Here is a 21,438-nt window from a genome sequence, read left to right as displayed (position 1 = left end):
AATGCAAATTCACCACACAAAGAACAAGAAACTTCTCTTTGTAGCAAAAGGAATGAATTTTCCTTTCATTGCTTTTCGCTTTTCCTTTGCTTCCTGGTATAAAAGTTAAGGGATATTAAGAAAGTGCTAGACACATTTTACAGGGACATAATCTCGGATGCGATGCCCCATGGTGGCTTCCCCTCTATGCTTAACTGAAAACTCTTGGAAAGGAAAACTTACAATTGTTGAAGTTTCTTCATTTGTGAAAATGCATTGCCTTGTAATGACATGATTGCGTTGTCACTCAGGTCTCTGAAAAACAATCAAACCAACAGATTAGAGCCAAGTACGGTGACCACGTGCCCTCAGGCAAAGGCTGGGCCCACACTGCCCACTCCATTCACCAAACACTCTCTGTGTTGAAATGCACACATGGCTCGACTCCAAAGACCCATGAGGAAGCGCAGGCTGAAGAACAAGGATATTTGTATCAGAGGCCAGTTCCCTCATGGTGACAGAGATTCTCTTTATATTACCACTTACAGGTTATTTGACTCATAAGGGCCCGAACTGTCCTGCTGTATAATTTTACTGAAGTTCTCATTATTCAAGTTAACCATTTTCAATACACAAATAAAATTGCTCATAATTATGCTTTAAAAAAACCATCATGTATAGAATACTCTCTGTGATGCGCACTGTGGTAAGTGGTTTACATATATTACATGTATTCCCTCACAGCGACACAAAAGATGGCATTGCCACCTTGCTCAGCAGGAGGAAGAAGGGCAATACGATTTGAACCCAATTATTTTCAATTTCAAACCTATGCTTAATTGCTAGCCTAATTCTGCCACCCACAACTCGCTACTGTAAAGACTAAAGACGGCTAAGTGTTTAGACAAGATGTACTTGCTAAAACAAACAAACACTTGAGGCAGAACATTTATACAATGAGCAAATATTCTGGGCGGATTTTATTTTTAACTAGTACTTACAAGCAGTTTGAATTAAAGTGCTCTCCACAATGATTACTACTCTGTTTTTCTTTACAAGGGTCAGAGTATACAAACAGGATTTTGAATGAGACGAGTGGCCACAGAAGACAGAATGAAGGTACCAAACATGGGCAGAGAGGAAAGAGGCTCGGAGAGTTAGCAAACTGAAGCAGAGGTTAATACTCCTCTAATTCCACTTTCCCAGAAATGGAATGGGTCGGATGACAAACCCTTTTGGCTGGTTTCCCTTTGAAAATAACTTGTTTCAGTAAGTCCAGCAATGCTGGTCTGGCCTTCCAAATTCTGCTTTGCACAATCATTCCACCACAACCTGAACTGCTGCCCTGTCAGCATGGCTAGCCACCCAAACCCCTCACAACCTCACAGGTAAGCCAGGCCGCGGCTGCAAGATGGTCCAGAGAAAACAGCGCAATCTTCCCTCTCAACACAGGGCAAACGAGGGCACAAACCAAATGTATACTTTAAAGGACAACTTCTTTTGTCTAAGTTAACAGATATTAAAACTCCTGGCTATGAGCCTTCCTTAGCAGCGAGAGTGGACATACCCAGATTACTTTGTACTTTTACTGTCCAAGTATAAAACATATACTCATGGTTATAAGCAGCTGGTTGGTTCGGTGCTCATGCACGTTTTGACTCCTATCACGGTTGGCTAGCCCATTCTCCTAAAGCTGAAAACAGGTTAGCCCCTAAGTGCCATGTCAAAATGGTGTGCTGGGAGTTACGGAGAATGGCCAGTGGCAAGAGCTCGTGTGATGCAGGGACACCGTGACGGCAGCGGCAGCCCTGGTTTGAGTCCTGAGTCTGTCCGTTGCTAACTGATGGGTTAGTGGCGAGAGAACAAGAAAAAGGACAATAAAGGGGGGAAAAGAAGTTGTACGTTTTATAATTAAACAACAGCAGTTGTACGCTTTATACTTAAACAACAAACCAACAAAAACTCTCAAAGTAGTGTTAACACCTTCCAAATGTCACTCTCAAGAACTGTGGGGACTGTTTTTTCTCTCTAATATCCAAGTCACCTTCTTAACTGTACAATGGAATTAATAAACCCTCAGAATCTCCACTTCTTTGTTTAGAAATAAAGATAATAATAACTACTGAATAGTCTTCTCATAGGATTAATGAGGCAATATACCTGGCATCATGCCTAACATGTTGTGAGTGCATAATAAATGATCGTTTTAAAATTATGTTTTATTTTTATTTTATTTTTTCCATCACCATTTAGCCCCTCTTCCAACTCCTCCTCCTCCCCCCGCCCAATCACCATACTGTTGTCCATGTCCATGAGTTCTCTTTTTTCCTCAATCCCTCCACCGTGTCTCGTCCCCGCCCCCGCGACCCTCTCCACCCCCCACCGCCGTCCCCCACAAGAGCTGTATGCCTGCTCTCCATCTATGAGTCTGTGTCTATTCTGCTTGGTAGTTCAGTTTGTTCATTAAATTCCACATATGAGTGAAATCACATGGTACTTGTCTTTCTCTAACTGGCTTATTTCACTTGATCTGGAGAACATTATGCTAAGTGAAATGGTTGTTTAAAATATATATACCACTTGAGAAAAATAACTAAATAAAACCCAACATAATCTGAAGTAATGCCCCTAAATGGCAAGGAAAATATACACCTGTATACTTCTAGACAGATACGGATGGATGGATGGATGGATGGATGGATAGATAGATAAGTAGGTAGGTAGAAGGGTAGACAGAGATAAACAGATGTGTAAATGTACTTTATGGTATGAAGAGGATGTCAACAAGATTACATTTTAGTTTGTCTTATCTTCGCTGACACATAAGTAAATGCCCATCTTAGTCTACCAAGGAGAACTAAATTCCAGCTACTCACAGATGTTCCAATGCATCCAAACCAGTGAAGGCTTTTTTGGTAATAGATCGAATCCGGTTTCCCTGGAGGGTTCTGGAAAAACAAACACACACAACACACACACACACACACACACACAATTTACATTGGAATAGTTAATAAAAACCATTTTGGGAGTAGAATTCTCATGACAAGAACTGCTTTTGAAATCACTTGTGAGTACTTTTTTTCCTTGAATTGAACAATATATTCTGTAAAAACGTATCTGTGCCATCTACTTCAGTAATATAGTTCAGCATGTTTTTCACAGCATTCACCAGAGAACCCAATAAAAATAGGTATTCAATAAATGACTCTGATGGTTAAATTAAAGCAGTGATTCTCAAAGTCTCTTTAGGAATGGCGAGGCATTCCTACGGGTGGAAACTTTATTCCAAGGACACTTTCTCAGCACTTTAAAAAACAAAGCAGGTAATAGTGGAGACTTTCTCTTTAGCCGCCCCACAGACATTCAGGGCTATATGAAACTCAATTTGAAAACCACCGGCTAACAGTACAGAATTTGGCCACCTGCAAGGCCATTTTATGGCTACAGATAAGCATGTTTTGATCCTGGACTGCTTGGAACCTACTTCCATGTTCTCAGTAGATATTGGGGTCACTTCATTTAAACATTTCTGCGAGTAGAGTGCAACAGTGAAAATTTCAAACTGTTGAAATTTTTACACAATGATAATCTTTAGAGTCTAAGCACTCTCCACAATTTAAAATTCTTATCTAGATATTAAAATAAGTTACACACACCAAAGTGTGGAATAGAAACCCTTATACCCAAGGAAGAAAAGCAAACTCATATACATCTTGTGTAACAGCACTCATTTAGGGAAATGACACAGGGTAGCAACCAGACTAAGCACCTATTTATACACTCTTTAAGCTTGTGGAACTGACTGAACGAAGACACACTGTTTGCTTTAGGTCAAAGAGGGAGTCAAATTATGAAGCAAATCATACTCACAGCCGCTGCAGCTTGTCAAGCCCCGAGAAAGCACCATTCATGTCCTCAATAGTCCAGGAAATTTCATTGTTCTTCAGATCCCTAATATAACAGAGGGATGTTATGAAAACTGGTACTAGGTACTTAACAAAATACACAAGCATTCTCTTTAGGGACACACTCAGAAATCTAAGGTCACCACCCAGGTGGCATGTAATTTGTAATAAATTCCTCATTAATTCCCCACATCATCTCCACCCCTTCCCAAACAATAGAAAATTCGCTCTCTCTCCCAACATAACTCCTACGCCCTGCCCTCTTCTTACAACAACATTTTAAGGTTTTTTTGCCCAAAATCAGGACAGCTGACTCGCGCTCTATTAATTCCTCTATCAAGATGACTAAATCCTGAAACACTTGAATAGTCTGAAAAATACATTAAACTTTAAAACCACTGTTCCAACCACATAAGCAGGCGTTCGCCTAAGCATACAGTATGTCTTTCAATTATGTAATGCTTCAAATAGTGAACAGAGCAAAAGCCTCTGACAGTGCAAAAAATCAAAAGCCCATTGCGCAACATTAAAATTAACGTTTGCGAGATTTTTCAAAGGTCAGTTAATCAACTCCCTCTTCTTTCTCTTGGACAGAGATCAAGCCTGGATATAACTGGTATGAGATCTTTGTGCTCTGGGTAATTTTTAATCTGCATTTTCTAAAGAAAAATTAGTGGATTTGAAATTGTTTCCCTCTTGAGCAGTCACCAACTTCCTGGAGATCCTGAGAAGGCTAACTATAATCACCAAAACAAGCTGATCACCGTCCTTTTTAATCCCTTTAAGAAACACACGTGGGTGAAATGGACCGATTTTAATCAAACTGATCTGGGAAAGATTAAGACACTACTTCTAAGGCCGCACACATTTCCTTCACAACAAAGGAAATCTGCTGAGAGAAAAGTGGGCACATTTAGGAACCAATTAGGTTCCTGTACAGAGAGCAAAATGTGTAACTTACAAAGTCTTTAAACTGGAAAGCCCCCGGAAGGCACAATCAGCAATGTAGCTGACTTTGTTGTTCCCAATGTGCAGTGTATTTAGCAAGCTTAGGCCCAGGAAGCTCGAATCGTCTAACCTCGACAAGTGATTGAAAGTTAGGTCCCTGTAAAGCAAAAAAGGAACATAAAAAAAACCTATCATAGCTTTTACTTTCTAGTTCAACACAATGATTTGTTTAAAAAAACAAAACAGGTAATATTGATGTAACCACATTAATCCTTATTCCAAAACGCTGCCTCCTTAATAATACCCAGGTAAACATTATTCCTAATCCCAGTAATTTAAGAAAAACACCTCTATTTGAAAATAGCCATCATTGCTTCAGCTCATGTGCCACAGGCCTGAAGTATCGGAGTGGTCTCCCAACATATCACAACAAAAATGTGACCAGGTTGCATGTGAAAAATGCTGTCACCTTGGATACTGTTATGAAAATTTCACAGATCGGTGGTAAGAAGCTCATGCTCTGGCATGATCCCTGCTCTCAAACTTGGGGAGAATAAAAGGCAACTCACAGCTCACTGAGTTTTTGGCAGAACTCCCAGGCATCAGGGCTGATCCTGTTGATGGCATTTTGGCTGAGATGAAGTTCCTGTAGCATCAGCAAGCCATAAAGCCAGCCTTTGGTGATCTCTGTTAGGTTGTTATGGTCCAGCTGCCTACAATGACAACACGAATCAAAAGCAGGATCAAGAGTTCATTATCTAGTCTCTTCAAAGGGGACCTATGATGACAATCTATTACATATTCCTATTGTTGCTAGTTAGCTTCTGTTAAAGACCTCAGCAGAAAAACAACCATGCGCTTATAAATTCTCAGTCACTTTACGTGAGACAAAACTAAATTATAAATGATTGTAAGTGATGAGATTTTAACATGATAGGATTTCAAATAAAAGCTACTGAATGTTCAGTGATCACACTATCTGTATAGGAATTATGATAAACCACACTTACAAGATTTCCATGTTGCTCAGCCCCCAAAAAGCTCCATCCATAAGTTTTGTTACTCCATTTCTTTGCATTTTCAGAGACTTCAAAGCTCCCAGCCCTTGGAACGTGAGCCCATCTACATTTTTTATCCTGTTTCGGTTCAGTTCACTGCATTGGATATTACAGTTAAATTGTTAGCTTATAGGACAAATTCTGGAGGTAGTAATAGCATGTCAGATTACTACAATGTAGTTACACCAGCCAGTGTTAAATTACATACTGTCTTAAATTTCTAAACATTTTTTATCCAGAAAAATGTTGATTTATTAACAGTAAGTGAATTTCCTTCTGAAATGTGTGATGTATTTTTGAAAAGAAAATACTGAAACTAGACTACACTTTTATTTCAAAACTGCTGTCCACTCAGTATAAAAGTAAACGAATTAATATTTGTTTTTAAATGATCTAGAATAATGAATGTCACATTCAGACACGAGGTCTTTTCAGGAACAGGGATAAATTTATCCTGTCCAATGTGCTTAGAACAGTTGGTTACTCTCGTGATCCTTCACGTTTAATGCTTTCTCTTTAAGGCAGTCATTCTCAACCTTGGTTGCACACTGGAATCACCTGGAGAGTTTTAAAAATTACTGAGGCCTGGGTCTTACCCCCAGAGGTTCTGATATAATTGGTATAGGGTGTGGCCTGGTCATTGGGATTTTTTAAAGCTCCCCAAGTGTCTGTAATGTGCAGCCAAGGTTGAAAACCACTATTTTGTAGGAGCCTGTTCGCAGATCATTCCACCATTATTAACGAGACAGTTCTTTACAGCCACGTAAGCTATCAGAGCCTCCTGGAGTTGTCGGCATTATTCTCATAAACCACAGCTGTTGAGAGTCCCCATGATTTCTCCAGTGCCACAATGACGCCTTTGTACAGAGGCTGCTCGATGATTACACTGTTCACTCTTTTGGTAACAATCCGACATGCCTGGTCAGGCAGGAGCTTGTACTAGGTGACTTAGGGCTTGCTCTGATCCGGGGATTCCACAACTCCGGCTCTCAAAGGGAAGACGGCAACATCCTTGCTTCTAAACTCTTTCTGCCACATTGTGGCTTGTAGGGGACAGACACCAGGGGTGGAGAGGAGGTGAGGAAACATCACCTAAGAGGTGTTGTACTTACAGGTGTTGCAGCTGGGGCAGTTTGAACATCTTGGGTGGTATAGCTGAGATCCGGTTCCTGTTCAGCTTCAACGCCAGGAGTGTGCTGGCCAAATTATCGAAACACCCAGGTTCCATCGACGTGATCCGGTTGCTGTTGATGTACCTGTTGAAAGTACCGAAGATGAGCGTCTCTTTCTGGTTTCTTTGGGAAGACAGCGCATGCATCGTCTGTATTATAAAGAATCTCCACAGAACCTAACCACCAGTTGTAACAATGGACTCTTTGAATAATCGCTCTTTAGGTCCTTGTGGACCAGTACTGACTATGATTCACACTCTTTGGTGGGGAAAGAATAACTGGAAAATCTGAAAGTTATAAAAATTTGTTAGAGATGTTTCTCACTCTTTGGAAATTAATTTCATTTTTATGAACTTATTAATAAAACAATAACTGAACAACAATAGTTTAAATCTGATTTTTTTTAAAGAAGCAATCTATATCCCGTAAGTTTTCTAACAGTCAAGGGATGTCTAATTTTTTATAAGAGTAAAATGAAGATTATGGCTATTCAGATTAAAAAAAATTATATGTCAATAAGAAAGTTATATTTTTGATCCATTAGCAGTAAAATAAGCGGTTTGTTATATCTTAAAGTTGATTTTTCTTGTTATAACATGGTATTTTCACCAAAACTAAATACTTTTGCTAAAGAAATCTTGACTTACAGATATTTGAGTTGTAGAGGTGGAAATACAGTTTTAAGCTCTGAAATATTATTGCTGCTGAGGTCCAAAGTTTCCAGGGACTGAAAGTGTTTCAGCTGTTCAGGTAATATTTCAGCAATCCTGTTTCCAGCTCTGGAATGAAAGAAGAGCAAAGATAATAGGAGGAATGGTACGGCAATCGGAAAGGCGAATAATGTTCTCTATTCCTAACTTGCTCTCCAGAAAAAATGGACAACTGCTCTAAACAGTACTTTTTAAAAGTTAAACAGCATCTCTCTAGTCACTTTAATTCTGAATTAAACAGTACATTGTAACATTAGAATATAATATGAAGAACATCCCTATGAAAATACAGGTGTGTTACCTAAATGCTATGCACTTCGGAGCAAAGATGGCTGCACTCTAACAGGAGGCTGAGTGCCTGCCCTTCCTCCCAGCCACGGACTGGATTTACAGCTAAAATACCACACAGTCAGCTTGGAAAAACAAGAAAAGCATAGCTGATTGGACGTATTTTGACCGAGGAACACTGAAGACAAACAACGTAGAGACTGCGTCTATACAACAGCTCACACGATGTGGTAGCGGCTGAGCCTCAGAGCCTGAAAGGAGAGACCTCCCATGAACGGGGCAACCCAATCACGACAGAAGAGTCCAAATGACCCACAAAAGGGACACGCCTAGAGCATACAGCTCCAGGTCCCACAGGACATTCACTACGAAAGCCCACCCCACAAGACCGGGAGTCGGAGCAAACGTATCTAATACATAAATGCTATGCACTTAAACTGCTTTTTCTTTGTTATTTTGTTAATATTCATTCTTCCTTTTCCTTTCTACCGAACGGCATGTGAGTGCCCAGCACCGAGTTGGCAGTCCAGGCACTAATCTGCTAGTTCCCTCTTCCTTCTTCTTGATTCCTAATCTACCTCTAATTCTTCGCTTGGAAAGTACTCACACTTCAGGTGTCAGTGAACTTAAAATACTCATCAGACTGGGGCTTTTTAAAAGATCATTCTAGAAAGATCTCTTTTTCTTTAAGAAATAACAAGTTTCAATACGTTGCCACAGTCTTCAAAACCAGTGGATGTGTTTCAGGGCTCTGAATTTTATACAGTATTACATATGAGCACCCCAGTTTATGTAATCACTGGTAATAATTAGACTTAAAAATTTTGACATTAAGTCTTGAATACCAAACCAGAATGCCCAATATGGTAGCCACATGCGGCTCTTTAAATTTAAGTAAAATCAAATGTTAAAATTCAATTCCTTAGTCATCCGTAGCCACATTTCAAGTCCTCAGTAGCCACGGGTGCCTGGGGCTGTCAAACAGTACAGTACGCACACAGAACACTGCTATCACTGTGAAAAGTTCTACTAGTGAGCACTGTACTAGACTACAAGTTAGAAAAAAGAAGGAGGCCAAGGCAAAGCTCTTAAGAGGTCATCAATAAAGTCAGCATTAAATGGCCATCTTGCTAGAAAAGAGGAATTAACCTGAGGTGAGGGTCATCTTAATTGCTATATTAGATCTTTGTCTTTTCAGACAGTCATTTGGCAGAGGAAATAGCATGTTAAGGTAGAAAGGCTGGGAAGGTAACAGTCTACCTACAAACAAAAGGTCTTCTCTTTACAACCAACTCAAAAACAGTAACACACTCTGAAGGCAGAACTCTGTATGTAATACAAGCCACATGCTGGCATTTCTATACATAGTAAAACTTAGAAAATGCATCTTATATATGTATACTAGAGGCCCATTGCACAAAGATTCATGCAAGAATAGGCCTTCCTTCCCCTGGCTTCGCTCCCAGCCGCCCGGGAGCCTGCAGGTCCTCGCTCCTGGCCGCCCGGGAGCCTGCAATCTTCGCTCCCAGGCTGGAGCGCCGCTCCTGTAGCTCCCTCCGCCCCCCACCTTCCCCCTCATAGCAGGCGTCCCGCCCCACCCGGCCGCTCTGCACCTGTGTATGCAAATTAACCTGCCATCTTTGTTGGGTTAATTTGCAAACTCACTCCTGATTGGCTGATGGGCGTCATGGAGGTATGGTCAATTTGCATATTTCTCTTTTATTAGTGTAGATTTCTTACCAACAGATATATTTCTATGGTGCTGAGTTTATTAAGCTTTTTTTGCTTTATTATAATTCACAATCCTCTCACCATCTCAGAAAGCTCCTGAGTTAGGTTCAACTTGATGTATTTTCACAAAATCCTGTGTTGTGTTCTTACATAGCCCTCACCCTGGCGGTCTTGTCTGTCATACTGTGCACTACCCCCTCCATGCAGGGATATGTCTCTACACCTCCATCTTGGAATGCACATGGAATCTAATCATGTTGAAGACACATTATTAGGTTCCAAGCTCTATGCTAAGCATTTTTTCATATATATATTTGCCATTTAACCACAACAACACTTCTCTGGTATAGATATTACAGTTAAAATTAGAAAATTAAAGCTTTTAATCTAATAGTCCAAGCACTCCCAAAGCACCTCACAGAATAAGGCCTTATTGGTCCCAAAGCAATCCCTGAAGGTTTGTTTCATAGCATACAGTTTCAGAGATATTTTGACAATTAAGGCCTCATGGGGAGATGCACCTAAAGAAATGCCTACTACTTCCCACCCTCGTAAAAATGCTGTCCTCCTCTGGTTTCAAGCTAATGTGGGAATCCACCCTGGCTCACTGAGGCACCATCATGCCACAGTAAGGAAGCCCTGGAAATGCCTCAGCTGTGCTTGCACACAGGTAGATGAGAGGGGGCCCAGGGTTCTGCACGTGTTTGGCACCCATCACAGAAGTCTTCCTGAATGCGTGCAAACTTCAGGTGCTGCTTTCCTCACACAAGAGAATAAGGTTGTTACGTGTTCTATGTAAACAACTAATGAAACTTCTCAAAGCAGTGCTGAAATCCTCCATATGTCACTTTCAGGGACTGTGGGGGAATCTTCTTTTTTGATCCAAGTCATCTGAGAATCTAACCCCATTGTAAAGTAATTCTATACAAGGTAACAAGGTGATGCTTAATGGTAAGAGCGGAACTTTTGTGATTAACAGTAAGGTGAAAAACACACACAACAGAATTAGCATCTCCACGTACAAGGCACAAATATCAAGGCCTCAGATTCCCATAACATCTTACAGACTTTGTTTAGAGTTAAGTCAGCCATGACCTCTCATTCCGACCATTTCCCACATCTGGATTCACCAGTGTGTATAAGCTCCTTGATCTAGTTGTGAGGTACAGGGCAATGCAAGTGAGACAATTAGTCAGTTTTAGGTCCCGGAGATGGATTCAGTCCAAGAGACAAGCCACAGGGCCTTAGGGTTAGTGTGTGTGGGTTAAACAAAACCACGCTATAGGGGACAAAAATGTTCTCTTAAATACATAAGCCAACTGTTTGCATTACCAGGATGTCCTCCCACAATCAGTGGAGTAACCCTGAATGCCCAAGTTACCCCCCCCCCCCCACCCCCCCCCGCCCGCCTGCTCCACCTCCCTCCCGTCCCCAGCCAGTACCTCCCATTAAACTCTGCATCTGGTTTTGGCCCCCAGGCTGTCTGGGGCTAGTACAGCTACACTTATATTTAACAACAACAAAAAGAAAATGCTTGGCTTTAGTTTTCTGCAATAAACGGAGCAAATTGGTTTTTTGTGGGAGGGAGCGGGGGACCCACAGGTGTCTATCCCGTTGGTCAAATAAGGCTACGAGTTAGATAACAGGCCTTACAATCTTTGGTTTATATATTCGTTTGTTTATAAGGTAATTATGGACAAGGTATTAAAACTGCCAATTACTTGAGTGACGAATAAAATTTTCCTTGCAGTTAAAGTATGCTCCAGCCAAAGCCAGCAATTTCCTGAGCTGCACACCTCCTAAACTGCAGTGTGAAAGTGCTCAGTTATAGACGGAGCGGCACAGTGCCGTCTTTGTCAGCAGTGCTCCCCGGCACAAAAATCCCTCACAGCTGCCAGGATAATAGTCCCTGTATCACAGAATCCTACCTCTGTCCTAATGGAGCTGAATTAAATCCAAATACCAGTTTCATATTAGCTCTCAGACTTAACTGGCCAATAACTACCTGATATGTACCAGTTTTGTTTTTGTTTTTGTTTTAAAAGCCAGGCTTTATATCATGAAAGGTTTTTTTTTTTTTTTAAAGGAGACATCTACATTTAAAACACTAGATTAAAAACTCTTTTTAATCACCTAAAACCCTCAATCTAAACATGTCTGATAATAAGAGTGGCCCACAATTAGCCACTTCTAGAAGACAAAGATTTAATTCAAATCCAGCGTTAATTTTTTTCTCCAAATATGGATGCACACCGAAATTGATGAGCTCATTAAAAGCATTGCTGTTAAGGTTTTTGGCAGGAAATATGAAATGCTTTAACAAAACAACAACAACAAAAGTGTGTGAATATCTTTTTCCATTACTTAAGTTAATGTGAAAATGCCATCTTTGCACTGTGTGCGAATATCTTTTTCCTTTACTTAAGTTAATGTGAAAATGCCATCTTTGCATTGTTCAAAAACCACACCATGGTACTGTAAGCATTGGAAGGTGTTTCAAACCCATGCAAATCCATCTTAAAGACTACGAATATTTTGGTCTTCTATGTTTGTTGACAGTACAAGGTGTTCCATGGTTAAATCACTGCCGAGGTCAAGTATAATCAGTCCCTTGTGGGCAAACACAGACCTGGGGTCTTGGTCGGCTGGAATGCACAGGGTTCCCTCAGGCTTCTCAGAGCCGCAGCAAACACAGTCCCAGGCATTTCAGCCCTGGCTTCTCAGGCCCAGCAATAATGGCTTCATTTTGTTGCTAATTTCACCTTTCAGCCTACTTTGCCAAATGCCTTTAAAAGTAGAGGCAAACGTGACTTACCATTTTGAACGATGACATTTGTTCTGAGAGTGCTCAAGATCTAATAAGGAACAAGGTAGATATGGTCCCCGACCTCACAGAGCTTAAACGCCAGTGGGGAGAAAAGGCAGGCAAACGGGAGCGGTCACTAAAGTGGCAAGTGCTATGATGAGGAAGTAGTGGCGTGGAAGAGGGAAGGGCGGCCTCCTAGAAAGTGGTGGGAAGGGTGCAGGAGGTCAGCAAAACTTCCCACAGCAAGGAGCCCCCGCGTGTTCCAAGCAGAAGCAAGTGAGAGTGAGGCAAGAATTGATTCCCTTTGAGGAAGTGAAAGAAAAAAGAAAGCCTTGATGGCTGAAGTATAGTGCTCCTGGGTGGAGACTGCGGAAAGAGGAAGTCCAAGAGTGAGGTGCTAGAAGGAGTTAACAGCAGGTCAGGTGGGCATGCTGCAAGGCATGTGGGCATTTGGCTTCTATCTGAGGATCAAGTAGGAAGAGGAGGAGGGAGGATTTCAAATGGCGGGGCGACCATCACATGTGCATTTTAGAAAGGTAGCTCTGACAGCAGTGGGTAGAAAGACCGGGGGGAAGGCAGGCAAGACCGGGTGCAGGCGCACCACCAGGAGGTGCAGAGGACACATGACGGCACGTTGGGATGACGGTGACTGCGTGCCTAGATGTCCCCTTTGGGGGTGAAGCACCAGTCTTCTGGTTTCCCAGGGCCCAGGCTGTGCTTTTCTTCTCCCCTGACATACAAGCTTGGGTTTCCATCTCTGCCATCTCTGGCACTACTGGAATTCTCATCCCCTCCCACCTGTGTTACCACCGTGTTCTGTATCGCTGATACGGGAGACCTTCTAATGCACAGAGCACAGACGATGGTCCTCTCTTGCTCAGGTGTGAGATGCTGACTAGAAGAGCCAGTACTGACATTTTACTGTGTGCCTATACTCACTAGGGAAATCGAGAAATGTATTCTCCTCATCTATAAGAAATGCGCTTCTTGGTTCTGATACTCTGAACACCTCCACTAAACGTAAACCCAGACTAAGTTAATAACAGTAAACTATAACTCATGCGGTTAGTGACATAACCACTCAGTATGATGATGATTGGTTTTACTCTTTGACTCACTGTGACCTCCAGAAAGCATAAGAGTCTTAAAAGAACCTCATGTACTCATAGGTGGATATAGATGCTGTTAGTTTATTTCCAGAGTTTGGAAGGAGAGTCACGGAGTGAAATATTCTTTTTGTTAGTGAGGAACCAGAATATCAGGTTTTTTTCGCACTGGAATTCCTGGACCAATTAAACTGTAACTTCTTGATGAATAAGAAGTATCTGCCAATCATTCCAACTGTCTCCTACCTACTGCACCTGATAACAGGGAGCTTAAGGCTTTGCAGCTGGGATGTGTAAAGATGTGCAGTCTTGGCTATTTAGAGAAGGTATGTGCGTGTGGCACTTTCCTTACAGAGAGGGTGTGTTCAGTGAAATTCAATTTGAAACTATATTTTTATATGTTGCAATGCCCTCTTTTCTTAGAATGCATTTCTCTAACCACATCCCTTAAGTCCAATTCAGCTATTGCAACTAACAAATTGCTGAATCTGTGGTCATTCCATACAACCACAGAGCAAGTATATTAACTGTATTGACTGGGAGAGTCGGACTGGCCCCAAGGAAATTCTGATTTCTATATATAACTTGCAAGCAAACAGTTTAACATCATTTATAAAGGAATTACAAGTTGTTAAAGAAAACACTACATTTTGCAAACACTTTAAAGGGCACTTATACTTCCAACAATAACTCTCCCCGCCTCCCCCACAAAAAGAAAGCTTCCTTGAAAACTATCTTGGCTAGAATACTAACACCCCATAATATTAGGCTTCTTTAAACAGAGAGACTTGGCAAGCAAAGAACCTCTTCCATGCAGATAAAAATAAACTCTCTCTGCTCATCTTTTTTCTAAAAAAGTAATTAAGTTTCATTAAAAGAACACATGTTTAGACTGGTCCACTGGTACTGTGGCATCAAAGAATAAAGCCAAATGAGGCAACTTTAGCAAGGAGATTCTTGATTAAGAATTAATGATACTAAGTAGCAAATGAGCCAATGTGAGGGGCAAAGAGTCAGTTCTTTCAGCTAAAAGCCAGGTCAATATAAAATATAATTATCTTTTGGACCATGAACATCATAATGATGGCCACAATGTCTTAATAAAATAATCAGGGCCCTATTAATATGGCAATTATAACACATGTTAAAAATGATAAAAAGAAATGAGCCAAAAAGCCATTCACACCACATACAAAACAACTCTTTTTGATCCCCAAGTGTAAATTCAATTTAGTCCTTTATATAAACAGAAATTTAAGAGCAAGTTTTTCCATTTAGGATGCTAAAGAAGATACTTACTGAACAATTATTGTAATCTGAAACAATTTAATTATGTGCAATAAAATTAACTCTAGTGAAATTTAAAATTTCCCCCTTCTCTTTTGAGACAGAGGCCCTCCCTAGCCATTTCCACATGCCAGACCACTGCTATGGTTAAGCCGGGAGTCTGAGTCTTCCCATTAGCTTGTGATTTACTTGTGAGTGGAGAGAACTTCTAATTCATTTCTGGTTCCACCGAGTCAGGCCTAAATGAATGGGTTCAAGACCCTAAAGTGACCGGCCATGATTAGCCCAGAAACTCTAGATCAAAGTTCAGAGTAGGCCCTAAGGAGTTATGTAACTTGAGGTTCTAGATGCACATGTACGTCAGAAAATGTTCTGCCCACTATAGCCATCACCCAGCAAAAGGAAACATAAACCTCTGGTCCTATACACTAACCAACCTGTTAAACTGTAGGAGCTCTTTTTTTTTTTTTAAGTAGGGTCTCTTTGAAGCAACAATTCAAACTACAGTTCCCCAGCAAGGGGACGGTGATTCTGTTCCTGTTTACTACACTTTGTGAACCTTGATTTTCTCACCTGTCAACAAGAGGAAAAGGAATAGAATGATCTCTTCCAGCTGGAAGAAGCTGAGATTCGAGATGTGGACGACCAACACTGAAAGGTTTGCTACAGAGGCTTCACACAACCATCATGCCAAAGCTGCAGCCTTTCAGAGAACCCGGCTCACTTTGGGGGCTTCACATCTTTCTTCTGTTGGAGTCCCACTACCTGGCTGCCCAGTCCTCCGTGGTTTACGCCCTCATTTCCCTGGGACAGAGCAGAGCCTCCATTAGCTTTCCAAGAAACCATGCGTAGGAGTGTGAGAGTGTGAGAGTGTGTGTGTGTGTGTGTGTGAGAGAGAGAGAGAGAGAGAGAGAGAGAGAGAGAGAGAGAGAGAGAGAGATTCATGTTTGGAATATCTTCATAGGATTGACAGTTTGGGTGTGTACAGAGTTACAGAGTTTCTATTAGAAATCATTTTCCCTTAGGATTTGAAGACCTCGTTTTGCTCTATTATTGCCCTTACAGTTGTAAGTCTGAGGAGCCAGAGGCGGTTCTGATTCTCTATCCCAGTGTTTCTTCAACTCCAGCAGGCATCAGAATTATGGGACAGGGACTTCTTGAAGCAAGACTGGTGAGCCCGCCTTCAGGGTTTCTTTAGTAGGTCTGGGTGGAGACTGGGGATCTGCATTTTACCAGGTTCCCCGATGATGATGATATTGCTAGGAGCACCCTTGGGGGAACCACTGGCAATCCTTATAGCTGATCTGCTTTTTCCCCCCTCTCCTCTCAGAGCTTCTCTTTCTCTCTGGTATTCTGCAAATGCACAGTAATGTCCCTTAATGTAGGTTTTGGTGTTGTTTTTTTCTTGTTTGCTGGCGCACTTTCAACCTACAAATGAGTTTCTCAGTTCTGGGGAATTTCTTGGTATCTTTGATAATTCTCTCCCTTCTGTTTACACAGACCTCCCTAGTGGCGCACCAATTAGACAGGCATTAGACTTTCTATTGGATCTCCCCATTTCCTCGTTTCTATCTCCCCTCTTACATCCCTTTGTCTTGTGGTTCTTCTTTTCGAGAATGTTTCGACTTTCTTCCCAACCCTTCTATTACCTTTTAATAGTGTCTGTTACTGTATTTTTAACGACTGAACTCATTTTCTGAATATTTTTATTATTTTTTTTCTATTCTTTTATCTCCAGAGATATTAGGTTGTTTTGAAGTTCCCACCTCCTTCCATCGGATATCCTTCTCCCATTTCTTTCGGACTCTGTCTTCATTGTTAGAAACTTCCTCAAAAGTCTGGTGATCACTGGCTACCCATTCACATTTAATAAAAAGCAGCTCTGAAAAGCTTATTAAGGGCTGTGAGTAGAATGGACCTGCTGACTGTGAGTCTCAGTCATCTCCACGTCTTATTGCTCAAATCCTGCAATTTCAAGGTTAGGGCCTGGAAGGGCTAACAGGAAAACAAGCTGAAGGGCGGGGGTGTCAGTACGCAGATTTTACTTCATTTCATGGGTTGCAGACTATGCTGCCCTCAGTCCACACCCCGTGCCCAGCTGGGCCTGTGTCCCAAACCGTTTCAAATCTCCAAAGAGTAAATTTCTTCTGTACACCAAGGGAGGGGCAGTCACGGGGCTCTGAATTTCAGAGGAGGATCCCGGAGGTCTTACGGCTTCTTATAAAAGAGGTTTAACCAATCCCCCATGTCTAATCTTACTCTGCACCCCACCTTTACAGGTCTTGAGTTCCTGAACTATTCTGAGGTTCTGCAGAAAGAAAAAAAAAAATGTTTGCTTCTTTTGGGATCCACTCCAGTTTCTCTCTGAAGTCAGGTACAGTGTGCCTGTTCGCTTGCAAAATTTTTGTGGCATCTTTCATTTGAACTGTCTCCTATTTTCTCTTTGTTCCCATCAGTGTGCAGTCCTTTAATTTCATTTTAAGGGGAATTTAGGAAGTTGCAGAATTAAATGAATGCATTCAGCTCACCATCTGTACTAAAAGGGGTAGAGAGTGAACAGTCCAGGGTAGGTGCTGCAGAATAAAAGTATAATTCATCTAATAGATGACTCGTGATCCAAAACCTCTCGTTGTACTAAAATGATGGTCTAGAAGCAACCAGAGAAATTAAGCTGGGATAAGGTAGTGTTTTGGATTTTTTAATCCATCATTTTTAAAAGGCCTATCTGAAAGCAATGTTCATGAAAGTGACAACAGACTTGGGGATCTCAGCGGATGACAACTCAATATGAGACAATACTACAACATGGTCCATAAGATGCCAATAAAATCATAAGCTTCCTTAATTTCCAGTATTTGGGGCAAGAGTCATGATGGTCCAGCCATATTCCGTATTAAGACCACAGCTCTGATATCTGTTCTGGGCACACTATTTCACACTGCCATGCTAGACGAGGTGTATGTGGGGAAGACTTTAAAAATCTGGGCCTACACTGGCCAGTACAAGAGCCAGTGCCTGTGTAAATTGTTTAAGTTAAACTGAAAATTCAGCAACACTAGCCACATTTCCAGTGCTCAGTGCCCAGGTGCAGCACAGACACGGCACATTCCCCTCATGGCAGAGAGCTACCGGAGAGCCCTGGCCTAGACCCCAGCTCACACAGGAAATCGGAATTGGACTCTGAGCTGGGGAAAAGAAGGCTTTATGAAAACCTTATATTGTGAGTCTTGTTTTATAATGCAGAAATAGAAGGAAGTTGTTCTCTCCAGCACACAGAGCTAGGACAATAGGTAGAGGAGCCACAGAAGGGCAGAGCTCACCAAATAAAAAGGCCTAGCAATTGGAACTGTTCACAATGGAAGGGCTCCTCCCCAAGAAGTGGGCTTTTGTCCCCGGATGTGCTCAAGGGGAGGTTGGATAACCCCTCTTTCAGAGGTTTCTCCACAGGGAGAAATGTCTCTTCCAATTCTAAGTTACTAAGATTGAGTACAGACACGCAACACTAACCAAAAATGAGTTATGACCAGTTATATAATATAGCAAACTGTTTCTAATTCCTCTGTCCTTTTTTTTTTTTTTTTTTGGATACATAAATGGGGATGGTGGTGAGGAATTGAAAGCAAAAAAGACAGGAGGAGAATAAGAGAAAGAGGGATTTACACAACGAACTGACTACTTTCCTGACATCGGTAAAGAGTAACACCCTCAATTCCCAGGCCAATACCTTGTGCAGGATTACATGTCAATCAGTGACCAAGTTCAAAAAGCATCTTTTTTTTCTAAAAAGTTATGCTTATTCTGATTCTATTCCATGTTTGTTTTGTTATGAAAACATTTAAAGCGGCTCATGCATTGTGAAATTGACAGTCCAAGAACGTATACCACGGTTACTCTATACTGCATGGTCCTTGCAGCATAAATATTACCTTCCTATTTCATTCTGTCTCCCTCACTCTACAGACTACTGTGTCTATTGGCTAAAGCTTAGTGAGAGAGAGGGAGACAGCCAGGCAGGTGATTTTAAGTACTAGAAAGGAGGTGCTTATATTTATAATTGCCTTTCCTTTCATGTTTTGAATTTAGTACTTAAGCAACTTCCAGCCAAAGAAAGAAGTCTTACTGGTTAGAGCTCTATTTCATTGTTTTAGTCTCTCCACCCAACTAGAGCTCTGGGCCTCTGGTCTAAGGAAGATAAGAGATAGCAGAGATACTAACATAAGGAAGAGAAGGAGGAAAAGCAACTAGGCTAGGATACAAACACATGTTGAATCTTGCCACCCCAGTCATGAAAAGCAACTAGCTATAGCTTTATTGTTTTGTCTGTCTTGGTAGCGCAAGCCTCACTTAGCCTAGAGAAGACTCTGGCAGAAGTTGTACTTGATACTTCAAAGCAGCAACCAAAAGGGCTAGTTAGCATCAAGTTGGGGGAAGGGATGAGGAAATGGTGTAGGTTCAGGATAAATATAATACAGGAGTACTTGCAGCATGCTACACTGGAGGGTCAAGTCAAAGGACTGGGGGTCAATTTTACAGGCTCCAAGAACCACCACTGAATGAAGAAAGTTGCTTAACGGGTCACTATGCCAAAATCTAATAATGTTGTTACCTTGGGAAAACAAAGTTGCATTAATGCAATTTTTAAGTGTGTAGGAACAAAGATTAATGGAATAGTTGCTTCTACAGTTAACAAGGTATATTAATTTGGACCGGGTTAACCATCTGTCCATTCATCTAACAAACACGTACGCAGTGTGTACCATCTACCAGGTTCTGCACGAATGCCAGGGAGCCAACAAGGATGAAAACAGACATGAGCTCAGCTTTTATAAAGTTTCATTCCAGTGGGGGAAATCGACAAAGTATCACAAACATGCAACTGAAAAATGTGACAGCATATATTATGAAGGAGATATGAAAATATATAAGGGGAAACCTAAGCCTGGCTTAAAAGTTGGGGGAAGGGGAGTTTTCTAGGCAGAGGGAAAAGCATGTGCAACAGGACCTGAGGCAGGAATGAGCTGGCTCAGTGGTCGGCAAACTCATTAGACAACAGAGCCAAATATCAACAGTACAACGATTGAAATTTCTTTTGAGAGCCAAATTTTTTAAACTTAAACTTCTTCTAACGCCACTTCTTCAAAATAGACTCGCCCAGGCTGTGGTATTTTGTGGAAGAGCCACACTCAAGGGGCCAAAGAGCCGCATGTGGCTCGTGAGCCGCAGTTTGCAGACCACTGAGCTGGCCCATTCCCGGGAGGAAGGAGTTCAGAGGAGGCTCAATGGGAAAAGAAGATTCGGATCATCCAGAGCACTGTATACCTTAAGGAAGATTGTATTCTGGGGAGTAGTTTCAAGTAAATGTGAAGATAAACTTAGAGAGTGTCACAAACACACCTCTATGTACAGTAAACTCCTTTATGTGCAAATCACATATAAACATTTTAAAAGTCCAATAAAAGAACACAACTTATCATATTAACATGTGCAAGTGTTTATTTTGTAAGACCTGAATTTCATGAGCTTATTTCCACAGAAGCACAATAACGTCTGGCTTGTACTGGTGAAGTCTGCAGCCCTCTAATGCAATGTCCCTTACACATGAAGTCACTGGACCATTCATCCACATGGATAGAGCACACATTTTGGAGTGAATTTTTTAGTTAAGGTGATCCAATTCCATGGACTTATCTATACCCAGATGAGTATAGATGGAACATGGGTTATGTCCACTTAATCAGAACAACACTCACCGATTCCCCAGAAACTTAAGCTCTAATTTTGACTAAAGCTGCTCCCCGCAATTGCCTCAATTAATATGACAAAACGGTAACCACTTTTCAAATATTGACTCACATAGGTTTTGGTTTAAAAACAACTAATAACGCTTTGAGCTGTACTGCAGAGATAAAAAATTACTCAGTTACATCAGCATTTGAAAACGTATATAATGCTTGCCTTCCTTGTAGGCAGCTTTATCTCTGAGTTGTGAACTATTAAAATATCAATGTTTTAAAAGTTATAAATTGAGTTTGATTATTTAAATAAAGTATGTGCCATGCAACACATCAATAATCTTTTAAATCACTATCTCCCAAACTGATTTTTTTTTTTCTTAGTCTGATTTTTGGAAGGAAATGGGAAATGCATGCTTAATGAATGAAATTGCCATTGAATATAGTACTGGGTTCGGTATCTGAGTAACGGAACACTGTTGATCAGATTTCTAACCACTAGTTCACATGTACCCTTTTCAGAAGGCCATATGCAAATGACACCCACCCCACGGCCAATTTCCCTTTGTAGGAAAGAGATGTGGCCATAACATACAGCAGGGCTCAGAGTTCCAAGGATGGATGGAGAACAGGCATTCGATAAGTCATAACTGTTAAATAGCAAAGTCACGTTATCTGTCTGTCTTCAGGGCACTGGATTCAGAAAATGAACA

General features: G+C 41.2%; 1 protein-coding gene across 1 annotated transcript in view; it reads right to left on the bottom strand.

Annotated features, from left to right (window-relative positions):
• The window catches only part of LRIG3 (leucine rich repeats and immunoglobulin like domains 3), a 47,253-nt gene that overhangs the window by 10,779 nt on the left and 15,036 nt on the right, over positions 1-21,438 (bottom strand). Inside the window, exons 4-11 of the mRNA XM_008148733.3 lie at positions 7,713-7,844; positions 7,006-7,149; positions 5,846-5,989; positions 5,405-5,548; positions 4,849-4,992; positions 3,853-3,933; positions 2,856-2,927; positions 223-294 (exon numbers count right to left, since the gene is read on the bottom strand). Coding sequence (XP_008146955.2) covers positions 223-294; positions 2,856-2,927; positions 3,853-3,933; positions 4,849-4,992; positions 5,405-5,548; positions 5,846-5,989; positions 7,006-7,149; positions 7,713-7,844 — 933 coding nt within the window. The remainder of the gene's footprint in view (positions 1-222; positions 295-2,855; positions 2,928-3,852; positions 3,934-4,848; positions 4,993-5,404; positions 5,549-5,845; positions 5,990-7,005; positions 7,150-7,712; positions 7,845-21,438) is intronic.

Source organism: Eptesicus fuscus, chromosome 7 (genome assembly GCF_027574615.1).
Source record: "Eptesicus fuscus isolate TK198812 chromosome 7, DD_ASM_mEF_20220401, whole genome shotgun sequence".
Lineage (NCBI taxonomy): Eukaryota > Metazoa > Chordata > Mammalia > Chiroptera > Vespertilionidae > Eptesicus > Eptesicus fuscus.
Note: the sequence above shows the minus strand (reverse complement) of the source record. Positions and strands in the feature narration are given on the sequence as shown.